Raw genomic sequence first — 23967 nt, forward strand, 5'->3', positions numbered from 1 at the left:
CCATCTGGATTCCTCTGTGGTGTATCCTGGGTGATTTCCTTAAGTTAAGTCTTTCTGTTCACTTAGCCACTCTCTAGCTATGGGAATCTGCTCTCTCATCCGCCCTTATGTTGTAAATGTTAATGGCTTCATATATTTTGCTAATTTCTAAAAGTTCTTATGAGTTTTTCAAATCTGCTCTACTTTCTTGGTTTCTTGGTGTTTCCTTATTCTGTTTCTCTCTGATGTCTTTAATTATTTTAAATGTATGTGTTTCATGGTCCTTTTCAGATTGTTGCATCAGCTCAAGTTCTGAGAGTGTTAGTGCTCCCCATGTTTTGTGTCTGCTCGCTCTTGCTTTTAGTGGATGAGTCCCTGTGTATTCCAAGGCATTTGCCCATTGAGCCATTTGCCATGGAATTTTTCTCCCTGTAGAAAATCTTATGTAGTCAGGGTAGGGGAACAGCCCTGCAGAATGTTTTCTTTTTTTCTCAAAAGATTTATTTATTTGAAAGTCAGAGTTACACAGAGAGAAAAGCAGAGGCAGAGAGAGAGAAAGAGAGAGAGAGAAGTCTTCCACCTGCTGATTCACTCCCCCAATTGGCCACAATGGCTGGAGCTGTGCAGATCCGAAGCCAGGAGCTAGGAGCTTCTTCCAGGTCTCCCACGCGGGCGGGCGCAGGGGCCCAAGCACTTGAGCCATCTTCTGCTGCTTTCCCAGGCCATAGCAGAGAGCTGGATCAGAAGTGAAGCCGCAAAACTCGAACCGGCATCCATATAGGATGCCAGCACTGCAGGCAGAGGCTTTACCCGCTATGCCACAGTGCCGGCCCCTGCAGAGAGGTTTTGTATGTGCATCTACTTGGTGCCTGGGGAACATCATTGCTTTGGAGCTAATTTTATGTTAATGTACTAGCTTGAGGTCGAGTTGCACTGGTTTTAAGAGAAGTAGGAAGTGTCCTTGGTTTGGGGATGAGTAGCAGTGAGAGGCCAAGTTCATAAATGCTCCTCTGTAGTCCACTGGAGTTGAAGGAGTCTGAGGGCGGATGAGCCACCCAGGGACGTGCTAGGGGAATAGTTGATTCCAGTTTGCTTGAATACCAGGCTCTTTTTTTGATTTTTAAAAAAGGTATTTTTTATTTAGTTGAGAGGCAGAAAGAGCCAGAGAGAGCTCCCTTCTGCTGGTTCACCACCTAAATGCCTACAACCCAAAGCTGAGAACCAGGAACCCAAGTCCTTGAAGCATCACCTGCTACTTCCCAGGGCGTGCATTAGCAAGAGCTGTAATTGAGGACAGAACCAGGGCTGGAACCCAGGCAACCCCAATTTAGGATGCCGGTGTCCCAGCTGGTATCCTAACTGCCAGGCCAAAAGTCTGCCCCCAGGCTCTCTTTACAGTTGAACGTGGAGACCAGGTTTATGAGATGAATCACCTGAATGATGGTGAGAATTCCTTTGTAGGTGTGAGACACCTGTGGTGGAGAGAGCTAGGTGGCTGGAACGGGAAAAGAATGGGGCAGGGGCAGGGTGCCTAATGGTGCGGTGACTGCTGCGGTCCGGGCACGGAGATCTTGCCCACCTTGCCATAATGTGCCCGTGAACTGGACATTTTCCCACAACTGCATTGTGGCCTTGGATCTGTTGGATGGTTTAAGGACAGAGTCTGGCTTCCAAGGAGCAGAGAGGAGAGCCTCTAGCCCAGGGGTCCTGCCCTGTGCTTTGCCAAGTCTGATAGCCACTCGGAAGGAGGCAGGAGTCTCTCAGACCCAAGTCCCTGCCCTTCCCTGTCTTGGGATGGCTGGGCTAATGAAATCAGCAAGGGAGCCCGGGGCGCTGGGGCCAGGCCGAGGGGATGGCTTCTTGCCAGACACCACACACCACGGCCTGCTCAGCCTGGAGGGCTGGCTCCAGCGGCCTGGGCCCACATCCTGGTGTCATTAGCTTTGCACAGAGCAGCACGGGAGGGTGGTTAGAGATGGGTTTCACTGGGGCAGTCGCTCAGATTGGAAAACACTCTGCCTGTCTGGCCTTGACTATAGTCCTCTTAGCCAAAACGCCCCGAGGAAGACAGAGGGGCTGTGAGAAGGCCCGCCGCTCGCCTCAGGGCTGTGGGGGGACCCACGGGCCAGGAGAGGGGGCTACACAGTTGATTGGGTGTCGCCCGTTTTATTGGTGCTGATTCTAATGGCAGAAATAGGGCACAGCCGGCTCAGGCTGGGATGGGAACAACAGCTGGAAGTGTTCAGGGCTGAGCTACCTTGGGGCATCTTCCTGGAGCCAGTGGGTGGGATGAGGAGGACTGTGACCCAAAATCCAGCTGGGTACCAGGGCAGCGTGGGAGTGTGCTGTGCCAGTGTGTGCAAACAAACACAGTCATGCAGCCTCAGTTCATGGGGACCGCTTGCCATGTGACTCCTGCTTCAAATGCATTCCTATGGGAACTTCGTTCTGAGTTATGCAAGGTTGTCAGGAACAAACACATTGCACGCAGTGCACCACCCCACACGGCCATGCGGCTCAGCCGTCTGCCAGGGGTGGTAGGGACAATACTTACGGGATGCTGAGTAAACCGGAAGACCCTCCAGAAAGCTCCCTGCGCCCTGTGGAGACCTGGGGTCTGGCAGCCTTCAGCTGTGGGCTGGGCAGCCTGTGGGTATCTGAAGGTAGCCTCTCTCTGGTCTTCACCCCAGATGCTCTGCTCTGGCCTGGAGCAGGACCCCTCCCTCGGCAGGTGCCTGCTGCATCCTCACATGTGAGGCCATAGGACATCTCTCGGGAGAGCCTGGTGCAGGTCAGCCCGATGGGTAAAGCATGCACTTTGGCATTCACGCCCCATCTCACTGGCCGAGTCTCCTTAGGCAAGCTACTTCATTTTCTGAGCCTCGGTTTCCTTACCTGTAGAATACGGACAGCAGCACTTCACCTATAGTGTGTTCAGAGAGTGAGATTAAAAATGAAATCATGTAGGTCAAGCACTCGCCTTGCTGTCTGCCTGTGCGTGGGTGTCTGAAATCTGTTAGTCGTGAATAACGCCTCCCCCCCCCACCGGACTTTTTATCATGTGGCCATTGCCGACTGCTGGAGTGAAGCGGCTCCAGAAATGAGCATGGGAAATGAAGACTAGCCATGTGTTTTAGAAAAAAATAAAAAATAAAGTGAAGAGTTGGACAATGTGGAAGTCACGGAGACCTTTAACAGCTAATTGCTAATTTCACAAAGGCCACGCAGGCATTTATGGATGTTTAGATTTTCTAAATGTCAGTGGGGGCCGGAAATGTGCCCTGGCGCCTTCAGAGAAAAGTCTCGCTGCCCAGCCAAAGCCTCCAAGACCACTTCTGCAAGGTGGGGAGCTCTGCGTGGATGGGAAGCGGGCGGCAGAGACCAGCGCTCCCAGGAGACGAGAGCAGGGTCTTCAGGGGAAGCCGAGGCTGGGAGGAATCCGTGGAACCCGTGAAGGGTCTTGGAGCCGAGCCGGGTGGGCAGACGGGAAGAGTCACCTTCCAGTCCTCTGTTGCAGAAGTCGCCAGCCCCTCCCCTCCCCTCAAGGCTGAGTGGCCGGCTCTGTTTTAAGGGCAAATCAGAGCCCTCTCGGCTTGGCAATGCAGCCAAGGTGCCCAGATCCCCAGAGGAGGCAGGGAGGGATATTCTGCTCGCCTGCGCCCCCCACCCTTAGTGGAGCCGAGGCGCTGGCTGTGCCCAGACACCTCCCGTGGCCCCCAGGCCCGAGGTGGGCACCCCTGGGCACATCTGGACGGCTGCCACCCAAGGGGCGGGAAAGCAACAGGCGGCTGCTTCCTCTCGGAAACACAAGGACTTTTCAGAATTCAGAGCTTGCGTGGGCCACGGAGAGGAGAAACAGCAAAGGGAAGTGAGCACGACACAAGATCAACCCCACACCAGGACCTCGGCCGTTGCCGGAGGGGCAGGCTGGCGCCTCCACGGAGCCCCTTCCTGGCCCGGGGCTGGGCGAGGAGGGGGCTGAGCGAGGGCACTCCCTCCCCCAGCCCTGCCCGGACAGGAGCTCAGCCTCGCTTGTTTCTCTGGCTGCAGAAAGGAAGGACCGGGGCAAATATCTCCAGCTTGCCCACCACGGGTGTCCGTGGGAGCCAGCTCTGAGGCGCGGGCTGCGGACGCTCCCGCAGACAGCTGGTCGACCCATGGCCACGTTGTGTTCCAGTGAAACCTACTGACACAAGCAAGCTGGGACTGAATGTAGCTCCTACGGTGTCGTTTGCCAACCCCCAGACCTCTGCCAGGCCCACTTCCGCCCCAGGGAACTCAGAACCCAGTCTTGGGCTGGGGAGACGCCTTGCGGTGGGTGGGTGGTGTGGATCGCAGGAGTGAGCCCCTCCTTCTCTCCCACGCGGCATTTCCTAGATCTCCCTGAATGCCGTCTGGCTCTTCTCCACTCTGTAGTCCCGGGTCTGCTTCGCAGAACCACCCAGCACAGCGCCACGCCCAACCCTCCCTCTTGCTCACGAAATCAGGCTGCAGGCCTTGGGGGTGAGGGGCAGGGTGCAAGCTGCCCGGGTCCAGGCAGGTGCCCTCAGGGTGGGCTTGCTGGGAAGACAGGAGCCTCGTGTCTGGATCTGTGTGTCCCGGGAGCTGCAGGCTGGCGTTGTGAACGTGCGGTTGGAACACCAGGGACTTGGCCTATCTCCTTGGCCGACCAGTGGCTGAATGCTTTGATGTTAGAGGAGAGCTTCCTAGTTCACCCCCAGAAGATTCGTCCTCCCTGGTCCGAATGAACCAGGCAAGCCCTGAGTCTAATTCCGCGCTCCTGCTGACCGTCCCATCCTCCCAGAGTCCTTTGTGGGGCTGGAAGCTGTCCCCCTGCTTCTGCCCTGCCCTTGACAGCGTGTCAAGCCGCACACACTTAGGGCCACCTTCCTTCCTCGTGGACCGCTGGCCGTCGGTGCCCGCACCGGGTGCACCTGGGGCCCGTTCTCCCCGGGGGCCCTCCAGCCGCGTGGCCCCTGTCTTGTCCAGCAGGTAACATGACAGGCTTTGTCGGCGTGCTTCCTCCCGTCAAGGCACGCCACGTTTGGGCTTCCTGCCGGCGAGGAGTCCGGCTAGCAGAGGAAATGATCGTGGTTTGGTATGACTGGCTCGCGATGAACTCATGTTGGCTCAGCCCGCCGCTTTTTTTGTTCAGAGAGGTCTTCCTCAGCCTGTCGAATAGCTCTGTGAACAGTGAGTTCTGCTTCTCACCCACCGCCCCAAGACCGTGCTAATGAGGCACACGTCTCTTTGGCTGTTAAAATGAAAGGGCTCTAGGCTGCCATGCTGCTCACCCAGGAGTATTGTCCCCTCCCATCCATTAAAGAAATGCCTTTACATGTCCTGCTGATGCACCTGGGAAGGCAGCAGCTCACAGCCCAAGGACTTGAGCCCTTGCCAGCCATGCTGGGGACCAGGATGGAGTTCTTGGCTCCTGGCTTCCACCTGGCAGGTGGAAGGTGAGTGGGAGGGGCCGAGCTTTGGAGGGTGGTGCACATCAGGGCTGCCCTCTCACACCCACCTCATCCTCATCCCTCATTAGAAGGAGGCATTTCCCCAGGGCCCCTCTGCACCACGGTAGCTGTGTGGGAAGGGGTTTCCGTGCACAACCACAGAACTGCTCTTGAAAACTCAGGCTGCAGAGCAGAGCAGAGGAACGCGCTCCCTCCAACTGCCCAAGCTCACTCTTCCTGTGCAGATGGAAAGCTTACCTGGTGCCTCCTTCGTCAACACCCATCCATTGCCCGTGACCCACACTGACCTTCTTAGCTCTGGTTTCTGGACCCGGTCCCCATGTCCTTAAAAGCCTGGGTGAAACTGCCCGCCTCCAGGCTCTGTCACCCCCTTCCCACTGGAGTCTCTCAATGTGAGTTATCTCTTTGGGTGAAAAGTGATTTTGCTGCAGGATCACCATGCCCCAGGATATAACACAGCCACGGCTTTTTGATTCTTGTAAGAATATTGCAGTTGGGCGTGCTGTCCACTGGATCTGCTTTGGAGAAGAGGACGCTGAGGCTCAGAGGCCCCTGACTGCTGAGCAGTCGAACAAGATTTGATCCTGGTCTGTGGTTTCATGGCGTGAATCTCTTCCAGTGTCCCACCATGTCCCAGGCCAGTGTCCCGACTCTGTTTCTTTCTGCTGGGGTGGAAGTCTCTGTCTCTTGTTCCTTAAGACGAAACTCAAGGGTACATTTACCCGTAGAAAGCATTTTATAAACGGACGTTGTGTAGTTGGAGCAGAGCACATATTATTATTATTACACGGGCATTACGGATTAACAAGGCTTGTGGACTCCACTGGGAACCCGACCGCTTCTCGTTTGCAAACGGCCCAGTTTACACTGGCTTTGAGCTCTCAAGTCCTGAGTAAGCTCGGGACAGTCTGTTCCAGGCCTGTGGGTGGGTGTTGCCAGGGTTTCGGGAAGAAACTGTTGAGTAGCTGAATTTAGGAGGATGAGGAAATCCGTCCTTCAGAGTGGAACATTCTGAATGGGGTTCCAGGAGTTGTGCTGATAGCTCGAGGGCTTGGCACCTTGGCCGCACTTCCAGAGAACTTTCCAGAAGCACCCCTGCCTTTCCCCATTGTTCTCTTGTGGCTGGTTTCCGAGGTGTGGGGTTTGCCAGCCTCCTCCCCATTGGACTCTTTGACTCCCACCCCGAGCCCCCAGATGAGCAGGAAGGTGACAGGCGATGACTCTCAAGAGCCGTGACTGCAAGGAGAGCTCACCGCTGCCCTCCTGCTTCCCGGCAGGCCCCTCTCTCTCTGCTCTACCCGAATGACAGAGTCACTGGTCAGAGGAAAGCCCCACTTGCCGTGGCCTTCTCACATGGCCTCAGCTCCAGGCTTTTGTGCAGCGACCTCCTGTCACGCCCAACAGCCCCGCCTGGCCACGCGGCAGGGTGCACCTCGGCCTGCCCGGCCCTGCCCTGACACTGTAGGTGCCACTCCACTCAGGCCTCAGCCACAGTGTCCTGTACCTCCACCCCCACGACGGGGTCCAGACACGAGGAGTGGAATTCTGCGTATCTGAACTGTGGCGTCAGTGCAGCGTATCTGCACTGTGCGTGCAGCCCGGGTGGGGCCGGGGGAGCTGGAGGAGGGCAGAGGTCCTGGCCTGTTTCTAGTTAGCATTTCACAGCCCTGTGCAAACCGGCAAAGCCGGGCCTCCAGTGTCCTGGGGGAAAAGCGATGCGCAGTGATGAACTTGAGCCTTCAGGAGTCTTTCTGGGGCAGCTGAGAAACAGACTGATGGCTGACCAAGGAACACACTGCCCTCCTTCCCCTGTGCCCCCCAGGCTGGGGCCAGCTGGCCCCCCCGAGGCTGTGCTACCTGGGCCAGGCAGGCATCTCTCTGGCCTTCCCGCAGGATTCAGCACGGGGGGCAGGCTCAGAGCTCGCAGCCTCCGAAGATAGAGGGCCTCGCTAAGTGGGGCATTGCTGGGGAGGGGCCGGGCCGGAGTGCCTGAGGACTGGTGGTGGGAAGTGGTCCGGGCTACTGTTGCTTCCCTCACCTGGGCCTGAGAACCTCAAGGAAGCTGGGGACTCTGCCCCCCGGGAAGAGGGGGATGGAGCAGAGCCTTGCCTCCCAGGTCTGCCTGAACCGGGGCTGCCCAGGGTCCATGTTCCCAGGTCAGAGGCTACCTGTGGGGATGGTCCTTGTGCTAGGTCCCTCTTCGCCGCCGCCTGCCCCTGGGACTCACCTCTCTCTGTCCTCCTATTTTGAAGCGTAGAGCCTACTAATAATCTAACTTCTAGAAGACTCTGCTCTCAGCAGAGTGAGCTGGCCAGGGCCACCCACTGCAAGGCCACCCACAGCACTGAATCCTTGGGAAACCCACACTGTGTCTGCATGTGACACAAACACCTGTCCCCACAGAAGGCCAGGGAGCAATCTCCTGCTATGGGAAAGGCCTACTCACTGCGTTGCCTTACTCTTCCTGCCTCCAGGGCCCAAAGCTTCCCTGCCCTGGGGACAGGACCCCCAGGGGGCAAGGTAGCCTTGCCAAGGGGCTTGTACGTGACTGCTGCTGTCTTGTTACGTGACCTGGGACGGGTTTGGGCCCTTGTCCAGGTTGGCGTCAGTAGATGAGTTCCTTGCAAAGACTTGCATCCATTTGGAGTACCAGGTGGGACTCATTAGCCTGAGATGTAATTGGGGCCACTTGATTATTTCTAAAAAATCCACATGTTTAATGAAGGCAGTTGCTGGCGTGTCCTCTGGCATTTTTAAGTTAATGATAACAGCTAAACGGTCCCCAGTGAGCTTTGTCCCAGGGTGCTTCCTTAAGGGCAACTCTGTTGGGGATTTTCATGTGCGTGTGAAAACTTAATCAGTCAGCATTTTACTCTACTTGAGGACCAGTAACTGTTCCTCTAAAAAGGGGGTGTTGTCAGCCAAGTCACTGATGATATCCTTATAAATGTGACTTAGTAAAATTGTGGCCATCAGCAAAATCAAGAACTAGTGCTCTAAGACAAAACATGGATTCTCTGGCCCTTTTCTCCCCCCAGGGGAGTTTTCTTACACCCTGTGTATGTGCAACAGCCTGGCCTTGTGCATCTTATGCCCCTCCACCCCGAGGCTGCGTGTGCACCAGCCCTCCCGCCCACCTTCCTGCCACCCGTGCATTCGCAGCTGGTCCATCTGAGCAGCTCCTGACGGGTCAGCGCCCGCCTTTCAGATGGGCGTTGGGAGCCAGGCTTCACCCTGCCTATATGCACTGCCCCCCATTATTGTCACCCTCCTGGGGTTCCCCTCAGGACGCAGGCCAGGTCCCTTCCTGAGCAGCCCTGTGCCCCCGGGCTGGATTCGCACTCAGGCGACACTGAGCTTGGTTCCGTGTGGTGGAGGGACCAGCCCCACCTCGGAGCCCCCACGTGCCTTCTTGGCTCCTCCGCTGTCCCTCCCTGCCCTGCTCTCTGTCTCCTGCTGCTGCTGTGTCTTGGTTCCACCAGGAATCTGGCGGAACTCTCGGTGCCTCCCCTGGCTCCCCGGCCTGGTTTGGCACGTGCTGGGCACATAACATGAAATGTACTGTTTCACCCTTTGCAGGCACACAGCTCCATGGCGTCAGGTGCTGGCATTGTTGTGCAGTTGGCCCAGACTGAAGCTCTCCTCCCTACACCAGTGCTTCGCTGCCTCTCCCAGCCCAGACACCTCTGTCCTGCGTCCTGTGTCTGTGCCTTTGGCTGTGGTGGATGCTTGCGACCCATGGAGCCACCCAGCGTGTGTCTTCTGTGTGGCTTCCTTTACTCCACCTGGTGCCCTCAACCCCCCTGCAGTGCAGCAGGGCTCAGCATTCCCTTCAGCTTTTTGTTTGTTTAAGATGTATTTATTTGAGGCCAACGCTGTGGCATAGTGGGCTAAACCTTCACCTGTGCCGTTGGCATCCCATATGAGCACCCATTTGAGTCCCCACTGCTCCACTTCCAACCCAGCTCTCTGCTATGGTCTGGGAAAGCAGTGGAGGATGATACAAGTCCTTGGGCTTCTGCACCCGCGTGGGAGACCCAGAAGAAGCTCCTGGCTCCTGGCTTCGGATCGGCGCAGCTCCAGCCGATGCAGCCATCGGGGAGTGGACCAGCAGATGGAAGTCTCTCTCTCTGTATCTCCCTTTCTCTGTCTGTAACTCTACCTCTCAAATAAATAAATACATCTTTTGAAATACATCTTTTTCAAAAGATTATTTATTTATCTGAAAGACAGCATGACAGAGGGACAGAGGGAGGGAGGGACAGAGGGAGGGAGGAAGGGGAGAGAGAGAGAGAGAGATGGGACTTCCATCTACCGATTTACTCCCCAAGTGGCCAGCAGTGCCCTGTGCTAGGCCTGGCTGAAGCCAGGTGCTTGGAACTCCATCTGAATCTCCTGTGTGCATGGCAGGAACCCAAATACTTGAGCCATCAGCAGCTGCCTCCCAGGTGTGTTAGCAGGAAGCTGCATCAGAAGCAGAGTAGTTGGGACTTAAACCAGCATTTCAATATGGGATGCAAGTGGCTTAACTTACCACACCACAATACGTGCGCGCCCCTGCTCTCTTGTTGCCTCTCTCTCTCCCTCTGTGTCTTTAGAATTCTGTTGAGTTTAGGGCTGAAGGATATCTCATGGTTAATACCGCGTGGTCATCCACTCAGCTGTTGATGGGTATTTGAGTTGTGCCTACCTTGTAGCTCTCATAAATATGGGAATACAGACATGTGGCCCAGTTCCTGCTTTCCATGATTTTGAGCCTATATCCAGTTGGATCAGATGGAAATTGCATCTTTCACCTGTTGAAGATCTTGCTGTTGTCCAGTGGCTGCACCCTTTTACCTGCCCACCAGCGGCGCTCAGGGTTCCGGCTCCCCCACACCCTCGCCCACACTTGCGTGGTGTGACCGTAGCTGCCTGATTGGGTGTGAAGTGATACTGCACTGTGGTTTGATTTGACCAAGCAACACTATGGCTGCTCTTTCAAGCATCTGCAAAGCAGAGGAGCACCTCCTGCCCAAGGGCGGCGCTCACCCGACTCCCTGTTGGCCCCAGGACTGGAGAACGAATGAAACTTGGCCCAGATGTCCTTTCCGGACCGGGTGCTCTGCTTCTCCCCCAGTGAGGCAGTGCCATCCGCACTGCCGCCGAGTCTTCCGTGGCTGAGCCGCCAGCCCAGCCTGAGCCTTTGGCCCTCCTTCCCTCTGTTGTCATTTGCTCTAAACCACGTGTGCACATAACTGCCACCCTGTAGTCTGAGACGACATGTCACAGAGAGCCACGATCACACCGAGAGTGACAGCAATGGCTCAGCCAAGTGACACTTGCAAGTGACAACAGCCAGAGGTTTTAGGGAACTCATGCTTTCCTTGTTCCTTCAGACAACATGTACTCCAAAAGTATTTGCATTTTTTTATGTAGCAATGTCCATTTGCAGAGTTGGTGCTATTTTATTTATGGACCCAGTGTGCATTGGCCCTTTAGAAGGGCATCGGCAGTGGAGAAGGTGGGAGCTGATTTGAGTAACTGGGCAGTAAGGTGGGTTTGAGTGAGCACCTGAACTCTTCCGTGGCCAGGCAGCCAGCTCAGCCCTCATTCCCAAGCAGTCCTGGTCTGGAGAGGGGCAAAGGGCTGTGGCGCTCTCCTGGCCGTCACTCTGAAGCCTAGTGCAGCCCTTGGTATGTGGAACGCATCTACCTGGAGCAGCGGGCAGCCCAGGCGTCCTGTGTGGCTGCTGCATTGAGGGCGTCGAGCGAGCCCTGAACCTAACACTCCGCCTGCCTGCGCCAGCAGCTGCTGCCTGCCTTCTGCTGTTTGCAGGCTCCCTCCCTGGGGTTTTCTGAGGTCTTTGAAAGTCAAGGTCACTGGCATAGGGAGTCCGAGTCAGGCCTGGAAGCTGGGTTCTGGCAGCACCACACCCTTTTCTGGACATTGCACAGTCCTGACGGGAGGATTCTGGAATGGGGCTGGGGGTGGGCTGGACAGCCCCTGTGGGCTGTGTGTCGCGGGAGTCTGGGCTTGCAGACCGAAGGCGCTGTCTTGAGCAGGGCTCCGACAGCACTGCTGGGCCACACCTTCCATGAAGAATGTCCCAGCCTCCGGGCCTGCAAGCTGACCTGCACGGCGTCCCTCCCCACCCGGAGGCCTCCTTCTGCAACCATAGCCTTCTGGCTCTTCAGGAGCCTGTGGAACATCTCCCTGTCCAGCCACCTAACAGCCTGTGTCCCAAGGACACTGAGGCTCAGAGAGGCTTAGAAACTTGCTGAAGGTCACACAGCTCCCTGGGGATAAAGCCAAGTTCCTGACTCCCTGTGCTGTGTGCTTTTTCATCTTATTCTTCTGGATTGCAGCACAACTCCCAGCAGGCAGCTCCTCTCCAGGACACCTCCACTTGGGAGGAAGTAGGTGTAAGGTCCCCTACACCTGCAGAGGACTCTTGTGTTAGGATGAGGGAGGGGTGGAAGAACGGTCCCCAAGCCTTGCTTCTGCACCTGTACAAAAATGTGTGTTGTGTCCTCTGCCACTTCAGACTTGACTTCAGTGAGGATGTTGAGTGGCTCTCGGCCGGGGAGCCTATGCATGGGAGGGGGGCCCCATCCCCGAGCGGGCAGAGGCAGTGATGGGCAGCAGGGGAGAGGAAGGCAGCCCCCTGCAGGCCTAGGACCTACACAAAACTCATCTGAAAACTTTGCTGCACTCTTCAAAAGTATCTTGTGCTTAAAGTGGAAAACATCACCACTGTGACGCACCCCAGGAGAGATCAGCAGTGTCCCCTCGCCCAGAGACAGCCTGGTCCTCGTTGCACATCCAGTGAGTCCCTGTGAGTTTTGCAGGTTAGGGAGCAGGCTCTCCTCCAGACCACCAGATGTCGGCCCTCACCGGATGTTTTAGCTGCCTGGCCACCCCACCGCCGCGCTCTCCTCTGCCATTCTAAAAGTTCTTTGCCGGTGTGGTTGGTCCACTTTGAGTTCAGCGTTGGAAAGCAGCACGAGTGGGCGTGCAGTGGGAGGAGGAAGGTGCAGAGAGACACTGACTGAAGTCTGGGGGCTGGCCACCACCGGGGTGCTGTGTTCCCGGCCCACCGCTGGTACAGGGTCCAGATGAGCCTGGCCATCCAGTGTCCTAGTCCTTCTATGGCGTGGGTGTGCTTACAGTGTGTGCGTCCCCTGAGGGTGCCTGTGTCAGAGCCGTGGTTCTTACCATGGTGGCTGTGGGGTAGTGGGTCTTTTTTTTTAATTTTTTAATTTTTTATTTTTTGACAGGCAGAGTAGACAGTGAGACAGAGAGACAGAGAGAAAGGTCTTCCTTTGCCGTTGGTTCACCCTCCAATGGCCACCTCGGCTGGCGCGCTGCGGCTGGCGCACCGCGCTGACCCAAAGCCAGGAGCCAGGAGCTTCTCCTGGTCTCCCATGCAGGTGCAGGGCCCAAGCACTTGGGCCATCCTCCACTGCACTCCCGGGCCATAGCAGAGAGCTGGCCTGGAAGAGGGGCAACCGGGACAGAATCCGGCACCCTGACCAGGACTAGAACCCGGTGTGCCGGTGCCACAAGGCGGAGGATTAGCCTAGTGAGCCGCAGCGCCGGCTGGTAGTGGGTCTTAAGGAGGTGGAGGTCCGTGGGCCATTGGGGGCATTGCCTTCCTAGGAGGGTCTCCCTGGAGGGTTGTTATAAAGCCCCACTCCATTCCCCTCTCTCTGGCCTCCTGTTTGGCCAAGGGACCCCGTGCTCCCCTGTGATCCATCTCCCATCTGTCCTGAGCCTGGGCCTCACTGTGTGGGCCTTCAGCATCCAAAGCTGTGAACCGACTAAGCCTGTTCCCTGTGTGAAGCCAGCCTGCCTCCACTGCGTCACTGGAGCAACGAAAGCTGCCGGAGACGCCATTTGCTTGTCCTGGGCTGATGGGGAGCCCCTCCTTGCCAGCAGTATTCAGTCATGTCCTGTACAAACCTCAGGGTAGAGGACAGCAGCGGCGGGGGCAGGCTGGACCAGGCACGTGTGACAACGAGCAGGGCACCGCCCACCCCAGAGCACACCTGGCTCACGGCTGTCGTTTCTCTTCCCTGTGGGACTCTGAGGCTCACCTTGGTCAGGGCTGTACTTCCTCCAGGAGCACCACCCAGGAGAATGACCCTCAGTTCTGTTAGTCCCGGGTGAAGGCTCCTGGGCTCCTCCTTAACAGGTGACGGCTCTGGGAATGATGACCCAGAGAGGACGCAGCCTGGGCTGCAGGTGGCACTGGCTTCTATGGGGCAGAGTGACCTCTGTCCTGCAGAAGAAAGCCCTGAGTGCCTCTGCAGACCCAAGAGCTTGCGTTTTGGTCCTGAGTGCCCCTCTCCTGATGGTGACCCTTCTCTTCTGGGAGGGAGGCAGTGAGCCCCTTTATGCTGGGCTCCCTCTGCGCCCGCAGAGGAGAAAGAACGGGCACCCACGCCCTCCCCACCCAAGTAGGGTTGCTGCTGGAGTCGGGGTGCACGCTCTGCCCTTCTCCCACCTTTGTTCCCAGAGTGTCCCCTGCTGCCACACACCAGGAAGGAGCTGTGGTCCTGGGCTGGCCCTGAGAAAGGCCAGACTTGGAGGCCGGGGTGGTGGTGACCCGGGTGTGCTCTCCTCGCAGTGAACAGCAGCCGTTTCCAGGCCGAGCTCTGCAGGAGGCATGGGCAGGACCTGCCCCCCAGTAAGTGCCACAGCGTCACCCAGGACCCCCGAGGGGAGACCCACAGCATGTGGGGGCTGATGGTGGTCGCCCAGCTGCTGGCCGGCATTGGGACCGTGCCCATTCAGCCATTTGGCATCTCCTACGTGGACGACTTCGCAGAGCCCAACAACTCACCCCTGTACATCTGTGAGTCAGGAGGGCTGGGGCGGGCGTGGGGGTGGGGATGGGGGTGGGGAGTGGCTGTACCCTCTATGCCCATGATACTGCCATGCGTGCAGAGGCCTGGAGTCATGGGGGCCTGGTTTGCTTGCCAGCTCTGACCTCCCAGCTGGGTGGCCCTGGGCAAGGGGCCGAATCCCAAGGCCCCAGGTTCCCCACCTGCTGGGCAGGTACTATGTGCTTGGTGGCTGTGGGATGACCTGGGATGATGGGTGCCAGTACTAAGCCTGTGCCAGGCACAGGGTAGATCCCATACCAACAGCAGCTACTGCTGCTGGCCAGCCCTCCAGGACACATGTCTTTGCCCAGAGAGCAGGTGACCATCGGAATACCAAGCTCCTCCCCTTAGAGCAAGACACAGAGCATCCTCAGGGCCCATCCCAGACCACACAGGCCACACCCTTGGGCCCTGTGACCCCAGCAGTCCTGCCTGCGCCATCAGCCTGGACTCCCAGGAGCTTTGCCCATCAGCACATCCTGGGCTGGCTTGTGGAGCCCAGCCCGTTGGTTGTAGCAACGGCCACCTTGCTGCTGTACCTGTTGGAGTCTTGACTGGTCTGGCTGTGTGTGGAGACACCATGGGCATGGGGGGCAGTGGGAAGACAGTTCGGGAACCTCCCTCTGTGTGGGAGCCAGGAGCTGCCGGACCCTCTCGATTCACCTCAGCCCCCTTTCCTCTGCTTCCATTCCCAGCCATCTTATTTGCCATTGCTGTGTTTGGGCCAGCATTCGGGTACCTGCTGGGCTCTGTCATGCTGCAGATCTTTGTAGACTACGGCAGGGTGGACACAGGTAAGCATATGCCGGGGACATGGCTCCCAACAGTGGCTGCACGGAGCAGCCCAAACACAACAAACACACACACACACACACACGTGCGCGCACACCCGTCCAACCAGCACAGACAACAAAGCCTCAATTCCCAAAACTCATGGCTGCTTCCCTCCCTTCCTCCACGCTCCTGCAGCCCCTCATACAGCCCGGAGCAGACCCTGTGCCCCTCCTCTTGCCAGGGGCTGGAGCTGTGGGGAGTGAGCTGCTGAGCCCACTTTCTGAGAGAGATTGCTCATCTCCTTGTTCACTCTGAAACACCTGAGGCTGAGCCAGGCCAAAGCCAGGAATCAGCAACTCAGGAATGTGGTGGCAAAACTCCACGACTCGGGCCATCACCTGCCGCCTCCCAGGGCGCACCTTATCAGGAAGGTGGAATCAGAAGCAGGGTCAGGACTCAGATCCCAGGAGTGTACCTTAACCACTATGCCAAATGCTCGCCTCGCTTCCATGGCTCTTTGGTTCTAAACTATTGCTGATTTTTCAAAAAAAAGATCTGCAGGCCAGCGCCGCAGCTCACTAGGCTAATCCTCTGCCTGCGGCGCCAGCACCCCAGGTTCTAGTCCTGGTTGGGGCACTGGATTCTGTCCCGGTTGCTCCTCTTCCAGGCCAGCTCTCTGCTGTGGCCCGGGAAGGCAGTGGAGGATGGCCCAAGTGCTTGGGCCCTGCACCCGCATGGGAGACCAGGAGGAAGCACCTGGCTCCTGGCTTCGGATCGGCACAGCGCTCCGGCCGTAGCGGCCATTTGGGGGGGTGAGCCAACGGAAGGAAGACCTTTCTCTCTGTCTCTCTCTCTCTCACTAACTCTGCCTGTCAAAAAAAAAAAAATCTGCAAAGATGGAGCTGGCATTTGTGGTGCAATGGGTTACGCCTCCACTTGCAACACCAGCATCCATACTGGAGTGCTGGTTTGAGTCCTGGCTATTGTAGCTATTTAGGGAGTGACCTAGTGGATGACTTGCTTGCTCGCTCACTCGCTCGCTCTCTCTCTCCCTGTCTCTCTCTCTCTGTGTCTCCCCCTGTCGGTGTCACACTGCCTTTTTTTTTTTTTTTTTTTTTTCCTTGACAGGCAGAGTAGACAGTGAGAGAGAGAGACAGAGAGAAAGATCTTCCTTTTCCGTTGGTTCACCCCCCAGTGGCCGCTGCGGCTGGCGCACTGCGCTGATCCAAAGCCAGGAGCCAGGTGCTTCTCCTGGTCTCCCATGCGGGTGCAGGGCCCAAGCACTTGGGCCATCCTCCACTGCACTCCTGGGCCATAGCAGAGAGCTGGCCTGGAAGAGGGGCAACTGGGATAGAATCCGGCGCCCCAACCGGGACTAGAACCTGGTGTGCCGGCACCGCAGGCGGAGGATTAGCCTATTGAGCCACGGCGCTGGTCTTTGCCTTTCAAATAAATAAATAAATCTTTAAATAAAAAATTTCAAAAGGGACTGGCATTGTGGTGCAGAGAGTTAAGCTGCTGCCTGCAGCACTGGCATCCCATATAGGAGCTCCAGTTCAAATCCTAGCTGCTCCACTTCCAATCCAGCTTGCTTCTAGAGCACCTGGGAAAGAAGCAAATGGTGTCTCAAGGGCTTGGGCCCCTGCCACCCATGTAGGAGACTTGGATGGAGCTCTTGGCTCCTGGCTTTGGCCTGGCCCAGCCCCAGCTGTTGCAGCCATTTAGGGAGTGAACCAGTAGATGGAAGATATCCTTCTGTGTCTCTGTAACTGCCTTTCAAATAAATAAATAAATACGGCCTTTAACAAAAGATGTAAGGGGCCGGCGCTGTGGCACAGAGGGTTAAAGTCCCAGCCGGCAGTGCCGGCCGGCATCCCATATGGACACCAGTTGATGTCCCGGCTTCTCCACGTCCAATCCAGATCCATGCTAATGTGCCCGGGAAAACACTGAAGGATGGCCCAAGTCATTGGGCCCCTGCACCCGTGTGGGAGACCTGGAAGAAGCTCCTGGCTGTGGATCAGCACAGCTCCAGCTGTTGCAGCCATTTGGGGAGTGAAGCAGCAGATGGAAGACCTCGCGCTCTCTCTCTCTCTCTCTCTCCCCTCTCTGTCTCTACCTTGCTCTGTAACTCTGTCTTTCAAATAAATAAAATAAATCTTTTAAAAAAAGATTTAGTAAGAACCCTTTCAAGGGAAAATGTACCCGTGGGTTCTGAGTCACATCCAGAAAGCACAGCGTGGCGTTCCGTGTGTGGATGCTGGTGCTGGGCCGCCTGCGTCCAAGCCGAGTGCTCTGAGGCAGGTAGCTGCATCTCCGTGTGCCTCAGTTTCCCCACCTGTGGAAGGTGGCACAGTGAGAGTAAAATAAGGAAAGATTAGGCCTGAAACACATTAGGAAGTCCACAGACGCGAGCGCGAATCCTGCCAAAAATGGTTTGCACTACCTCGCAGGGTGTCTTAGAGGCAGGCTTCAGTGCCGAGGGAGCCCTTCAGGGAGCCAGCCCCAGGACGAATCCCACAGGGACTCGCCACCCTGAGCAGCCTCCTGCACTCAGGGCGGGCCGCCACCATGGCAGGGGACAGGAAAAGTGCAGTGGAAGCCCAGAGGCCGGAGAGAGCACCCCTGCACGAGGCAGTCTGGGAGGGCTTCCTGGTGAGGTGGTGTCTGAGTGGGTTTTGCAGGTAGCGATGGCAGGGAACGTCTTCTCTCGTGGATGCAGCCTGAATGCAGTAGGGGAGTGTGGTACGTGGCATTCCCACCTGCAGATGTGCTGGGAGGTGGGACTGAGCCAGACCCACCCTCTGACATGCCAGTCTGGCTGGTACACAACCCAGGGCCTGTCCCCTCTTTCAGAGCAGGGCTGGCACTGACCCCCCACAGGGCATGTCGGCCTGTCCGTCATCTGGCTGGCGTCATCTGCTTCGCCATCAAACCATCTTTGCTGCTTTGCTGGCACTTCCCATGTTGCCCAAAGAGGTCAGCAGCTGAGCTCCCAGCCCGCCCAGGAAGCCCCCCTCTCCCTCCCTCTGTGCCCAGGTAGTTTCTTTACACAGAGAAGTATGTTCAGGATCAAGGGGGCTTCCTTTCTTAGGGATCAGTGATGTTGGGAAGCAGCAGCAGATCATAAGGATCAAGAGCACAGAAGTGGACACCAATTGAAGTCGCCCAAGGAACTGGCACTGTAGCAGCCTTAACCTTGGACAAGGGACTTGATCTCGCAGGTCCTCAGTGTCCTGTCTGTGAGTCCGGCCTATCCGATTTGTCCAGAGCACCGGTGGGATCATTGGCTGGAAGCATGTGGTCTAGGGTCTGGCCCGTGATGAGCCCTTAGGCTGGGAATAAAATAAGGGCAGGTGACGGCACCAGCCCCTTCAGCCTGGGGACTTTCCGATGCTCTACTTCATACACATTAGTCTGTGTCCCCTGGGGAGACCAGAAAGGCCTGCAGAGGGCGTAATGTGTTGACTGAGGTCTAGCCCACGGCTGGCCTCCTCACCATCATGGGAAGAAAGTGAACTGCCAGCGGATCGGAGCTTCTCTCTGCAGTGAGGTGAGATCATCATTCACTCAGCAAACGCCTGTATCCTTTGGTTTCTCTTCAGCTGCCGTTAACCTGAGCCCGGGTGACCCCCGATGGATTGGAGCCTGGTGGCTGGGCCTGCTCATTTCTTCAGGCTTCTTGGTTCTCACTTCGTTGCCCTTTTTTTTCTTTCCCAGAGCGATGCCCCGAGTTGTAGAGGTAAGATTCTGAGAGCTCCTGGCTCCGGCAAGACGAGCTAAGGCGTGCGGGTGGGAACTCGGTGCACTTGAGAGGCCGCGGCGGGCTGAGCGGGCTGTGGGTGAGATCTGGACGGGTCTCATGGTGCAAGGCTTCTCAGCAGCTCTGTGGGTGAGGGTGCTGCTGGGTCTTTTCTATGCTGTGCTGGCACTTCATGGCTCAGGGGCGCTCCAGGAACTCAGTGTGGGAGCCGCTGAGTTAGAGAGCCAAGGGCAGCCTGGCATTGAGTGGGGTGCAGTGAGGTCTGACCCTGCAGGAGGGAGGAAGGAGGAGCTGCCAGTCCTGGACCGGGAGCACCGTCGGCGCCTCCTCCAGTCCTGCCTTGGATCTGGGAAGGAGGAGGATGGGACACGGGGAAGGGAGACTGGCTGAGGACTCTTAAGCTTGTTCTGATCCCAGGACTGGGGGCAGAGCCCAGCCAGGTGGAGGTTGAGTGGCTGGGAAGAAAGGCATGCTGGAGGTGTGCAGGAGCCGGGGCAGCGGCTGATGCCCAGGGCCACAGCCAGCGGAGAGTGGGGGCGAGGGCAGGCCAGGCACTCGCTCTGCAGGGGTACCTGGAAGGACCGCATGCCAGCCAGGTTGGACACTAGGAGGAGACCGGGTCTGTTGCTCAGGTGTGTGCTGGAAATAGAGCTCGGCGTTTGGCAGTGAGGTGTAAGAAATCCTGGCCCAGCTGTGGGAAGAGGGGCAGGGAGTGAGGACCTCTGCTTGCCCTGGGGCCAGGCTCCAGGAGTTGGCAGCACATCCTGGTGGTTTGGGGTCAGGCCGACCTGGGATTGAATGTAGCTATGCTGCGTACAAAGTAGCCAAGTAATCGCAGGAGCATTTGTCCCTCAGCTTCCTCTTCTGTGAAACACTCGAGATGATCTGGGAAGGAGGTAGCGAGGAGTGAGACGATGCTTGTGCAATGCCAGGTACTGCCCAGCACAAGGAAGCACCTGTTCCTGCTGATGCGTGCCCCCAGGGCTCGGCCAGGCTCCGCATGGGGCAGAGCCAGGGGCTCCAAAGAGGCAGGCGAACGGCTGAGGCTGTGTGCCCAGGTGCAGGCCAGGAACTGCCCCCCACCCCCAGAGCCTTGAGCAGGCCTCATCCTTGGGGACTCCAGGGAGGAGACAGAAAGGGAGACGTGGAAAAAGAAGGCATTCGAGACCAGAGTGTCTCAGAAGCCAGTGGCGCTGGAAGCTGAGGGCCGGGGAGAAGTGCAGCTGTGACGGACAAGGGGCGAGACCCAGGAAGGTAGCCTTGGCCTTGGCCTTGGAGAGGCTAGATATGCAGTGACGGGTCGTTAGTGCAGTGGGAGGTGTTGGTGCCCAAGCCCCAGGCTGGCTGGAAGGCAGGTGGGGTTTGCTCCAAGTGCTCGTTCTTTGATGCCCCCCCCCCCACCGCACCCCATGCACACACGCCGGCCCTGAGCCATCGGGACCAGGGACCATTAACGCTCACTCCCTTTGCTGCCATCAGAGGTCTCCTGCCACAGTGGATGAGGCAACGAAGATGGAGGAGGTCAAGTCCAGAGGCTCCCTGGTGGATTTCATTAAACGTAACTGACTGAGCTGGCAGCCCCCCCGGGTGGGCAAGGTGCGGGGTGGGGGTGGGCAGCAAGAACAGGGGGCTGTGCTCTGCCATCGGGGCACCTGTGCCTGCAGCCCAAGAGGGATTCTGCCTGGGATCCTGTGTGCCGCCCCCTCCGCCCAGCCCCCAGCCCCTTTGAGTGGAGGGGTAGTCCCATTTCAGCCCTACACCTGCCCTATCTCTTTGAGGCACACCCTTGCTTTCTGGAGCCCACATGCATGCTGAGTGGGTATCCCGGGGGGAGGGGGCTCTGTGCCCCTAGATGGGCCTCTGAGCAGCAGGTGTGATTTGGGGGTGGCTCCCGCACCCCGGACCCCAAGGAGGCAAGGAAAGCCTCCACGAGGGGGAGGGGGAGGCCTGGCAGGGGCCCTGATGCCCCGGTGTCTGCTTGCAGGGTTCCCACGCATCTTCCTGAGGCTGCTGATGAACCCGCTCTTCGTGCTGGTGGTGCTGGCCCAGTGCACCTTCTCCTCCGTCATCGCCGGCCTCTCCACGTTCCTCAACAAGTTCCTGGAGAAGCAGTACGGCACCTCAGCTGCCTATGCCAACTTCCTCATCGGTGGGTGCCTTGAGGGCGGGCCAGGCAGGCAGCCCGCCTCCCAGGCAGGGCCCCGGGGGGACCAGACCGGACACAGGCAGGAGACTGGGGAGGACTTCCTCGGAGAAAGAATTTCAAGGACATTTTTCCTGGTTGGCAATCTGGGCTGTTCTTGGCAGGTCGCTGGGGCTCCTCTCATTCCCGGCAGATGAGGGAGGAGGCTGGGGGCGTGGGGGGGCGCCTTCCTCCCCGACGAGGACCTGGCAGCCTGACAGCCTCCCAGAGGCCCTGACGTCATCTGGGGCCGCAGAGGAGAAGGGGCCTATGGGACCGCCGCTCAGGCCGGTGCTCCTGGGCTCTCTCCTCCTTCTCCGGGGACTGGCGACATTCGCTTCTGAGCATGTGGCCCAGTGGGCCTCAGCTCGGCTGCGCTCTGTGGGGTCTGACAAAACGCAGATGCCCGGGGCCACCCCAGGTCAATGGAGGCAGCTCTGGAGGGGGCCCAACATCATTGCTTTTGCAGCTGAGGTTGACAACCACTCATGTTGGTGCCCCTCCAAACCCCCAAACCTGGTAACAAAGGGAATGATCTGGCCCAACCCACCGGTGAGCTTGACCACCGGAACTCAACTGCGATTTGAGGGTGGCTCCTGCAGCCCCGGCCTCTTGTATGGCCCCTGGCCCTGACGTTGCACTTCTGGCCATCACTCTGCCTGCTGCAACGAAGGTCGTCACCCATGCCTGGCCAGCTCCATGTGGTCACGGTGAGGTGGTGCACTGTGGCCCCAGGTAATGAAAGGTGCTTAATAAATGCACATTATCCCACATCCCTCTGACTGCAAGGGCTCTGCTTTTTTTAAAAAATATATTTATTTATTTATTTTTTTATTTGAAAGTCAGAGTTACACAGAGAAAGAAGGAGAGGGAGAGAGAGAGAGTTTTCCATCAGCTGGTTCACTCCCCAATTGGCTGCAGCAGCTGGAGCTGTACCAATCCAAAGCCAGGAGCCAGGAGCTTCTTCTGGGTCTCCCACATGGGTGCAGGGGCCCGAGGACTTGGGCCATCTTCTACTGCTTTCCCAGGCCACAGCAGAGAGCTTGATTGGAAATGGAGCAGCCAGGTCTCGAACCAGCTCTTGAACCATATGGGATGCCGGCACTGCAGGTGGCAGCTTAAGCCACTATGCCACAGTGCTGGCCTCAGGCTTTGCTTCTTGACTTGTTGCCCAGCTAAGGCAATCCTCTATGTCAAGGGAGCTCTCTGGGTGTGCCTGGCAGTTATCGCCAGCTGCTCCCATTGGAGTGCGACTCATCAAGTGTTCTTCCTGAAGCCACGCTCCATCCCCAGCGGTCCAGTGCTGAGCCTGGGGCCTGCGCACACCCAGGACCACGAGCCCACGCGGCTTCCTCTCCCTGTTCGCAGGTGCGGTGAACCTGCCCGCTGCGGCCTTGGGGATGCTGTTCGGAGGCATCCTCATGAAGCGGTTCGTGTTCCCTCTGCAAACCATCCCCCGGGTGGCCGCCACCATCATCACCATCTCCATGATCCTCTGCGCCCCGCTCTTCTTCATGGGGTGCTCCACCCCGGCCGTGGCTGAGGTCTACCCACCCAGGTGAGGGGCAAATGGGGTGCAGAGACCCTCCCCAGAGGGCTGGAGCCTGGGACTGGCTGCCGCGGGCCTTCCTTCTTCACGCCTCTCTTCTCTTCACTTTTGGTCTGATCTCTCAGGCTGTAACTTCGAAAATCAGGTCTTGAACGTACTCCAGAGGAGGAGCACTCAGAGGGTCCTGGTGGACCACCAGCCAGCAGAGGTCGGGCCTTTTTTGTTTTTCTGTTGAGAAGCGCCAGAAACGAATCAGTTTGGTCTCAAGAATCTGTAGGGCTGTGAGCCCCAGGAAGGCAGGAACGAGGCTGTGTTTAGCATCAGCTCTGGGCTGGCTAGAATCGCAGCGTCTCGTTGAGCTGCTGAAGAAAGATGAGAGGAGCGCGGCAGAGATCTGCAGGAGGAGCGGGAGCGAGGCAGACTAAAGCAGGAGGGCAGGGGACGCGCACCGCGGTCTGCGGCCAGCGGTGCGGCTCCCAGGGCTCCAGGCAGGAGGCCGAGGATGCTGAGCTAGAGCGCGTTTCCGTCTTCCCGGAAGCTGCCCTGCAACAACTTTGCCTTTGTTCAGGCTGTGTCTCCTGGGGGTGCCGCGTCTTCCTGTCTCCGTGTCTCCTCTGCCTTTCTCTGTGAGATGCAGTCCTCTGTCTTTGCTGGGCAAGGGAGAAACGGGGTCCCGGCGCCGGGAGGGCTGCTCAGCGTGGCAAACACCCCCTGGCCGTGCACCAAGGGTCCTTGCTGTGAAGTCAGCACCAGCTCCGTCCTCAGACATGCGTGAGGTCTGGTCTTGGCCCTCCGTGCTGCCTGGGGGAGCTGTTTCTCCCTTTCAGGCTTTTGTTGTCTCAGACAAGGTGAATCAGTGGTCAACTCCTGTGTTAACTGTGCAAGCAGAGACACCCACCGCGGGGCGGGGGCTGAGGATCGTGAGTGGAGCTACTCTCGGCTGCCAGCCCTACCCCGTGCCACCCCTTACCCCCAGACCAGGACTGTCAGATACCCAGGAGGCACGGTGGGAACAGGAAGATCGGTCGTGAAATCTGGGGGTAGAGCAGCGTCTATGGTGACCCAGAGCACAGGCCGCCAATGAGAGCCCAGCTTGCCCCACAGAGTCCCGCTGCTCCTTCCAGCTAGGAGTAGAGGGAGGGCAGCCAGGAGAGAGCCTCAGAGAGTTCCTGAAAAGGGTGTCTTATGAAAACGCAGCATGGATTTCACTTGTTTTTGCACCAAAATGAACTTAAATTTTCCATTTTCTTTTTTTTTAAAAAGATTTATTTATATAAAAGAGTTACACAGAGAGAGAGGCACAGAGACAGAGAGAGACATTCCGTATGCTGCTTTACTCCCCAGATGGCCACAAGGAGCCAGGAGCTTCTTCCGGG

At 57.6% G+C, this 23967-nt stretch overlaps 1 protein-coding gene across 1 annotated transcript in view; it reads left to right on the forward strand.

Annotated features, from left to right (window-relative positions):
• Positions 1–23967, forward strand: part of SLCO2A1 (solute carrier organic anion transporter family member 2A1) — a 73890-nt gene that overhangs the window by 40265 nt on the left and 9658 nt on the right. Inside the window, exons 4-9 of the mRNA XM_062178985.1 lie at positions 14065–14292; positions 15019–15117; positions 18703–18839; positions 20340–20418; positions 20845–21009; positions 22411–22600. Coding sequence (XP_062034969.1) covers positions 14065–14292; positions 15019–15117; positions 18703–18839; positions 20340–20418; positions 20845–21009; positions 22411–22600 — 898 coding nt within the window. The remainder of the gene's footprint in view (positions 1–14064; positions 14293–15018; positions 15118–18702; positions 18840–20339; positions 20419–20844; positions 21010–22410; positions 22601–23967) is intronic.

The sequence above is a fragment of the Lepus europaeus genome, chromosome 2 (assembly GCF_033115175.1).
Source record: "Lepus europaeus isolate LE1 chromosome 2, mLepTim1.pri, whole genome shotgun sequence".
Taxonomy (NCBI): domain Eukaryota; kingdom Metazoa; phylum Chordata; class Mammalia; order Lagomorpha; family Leporidae; genus Lepus; species Lepus europaeus.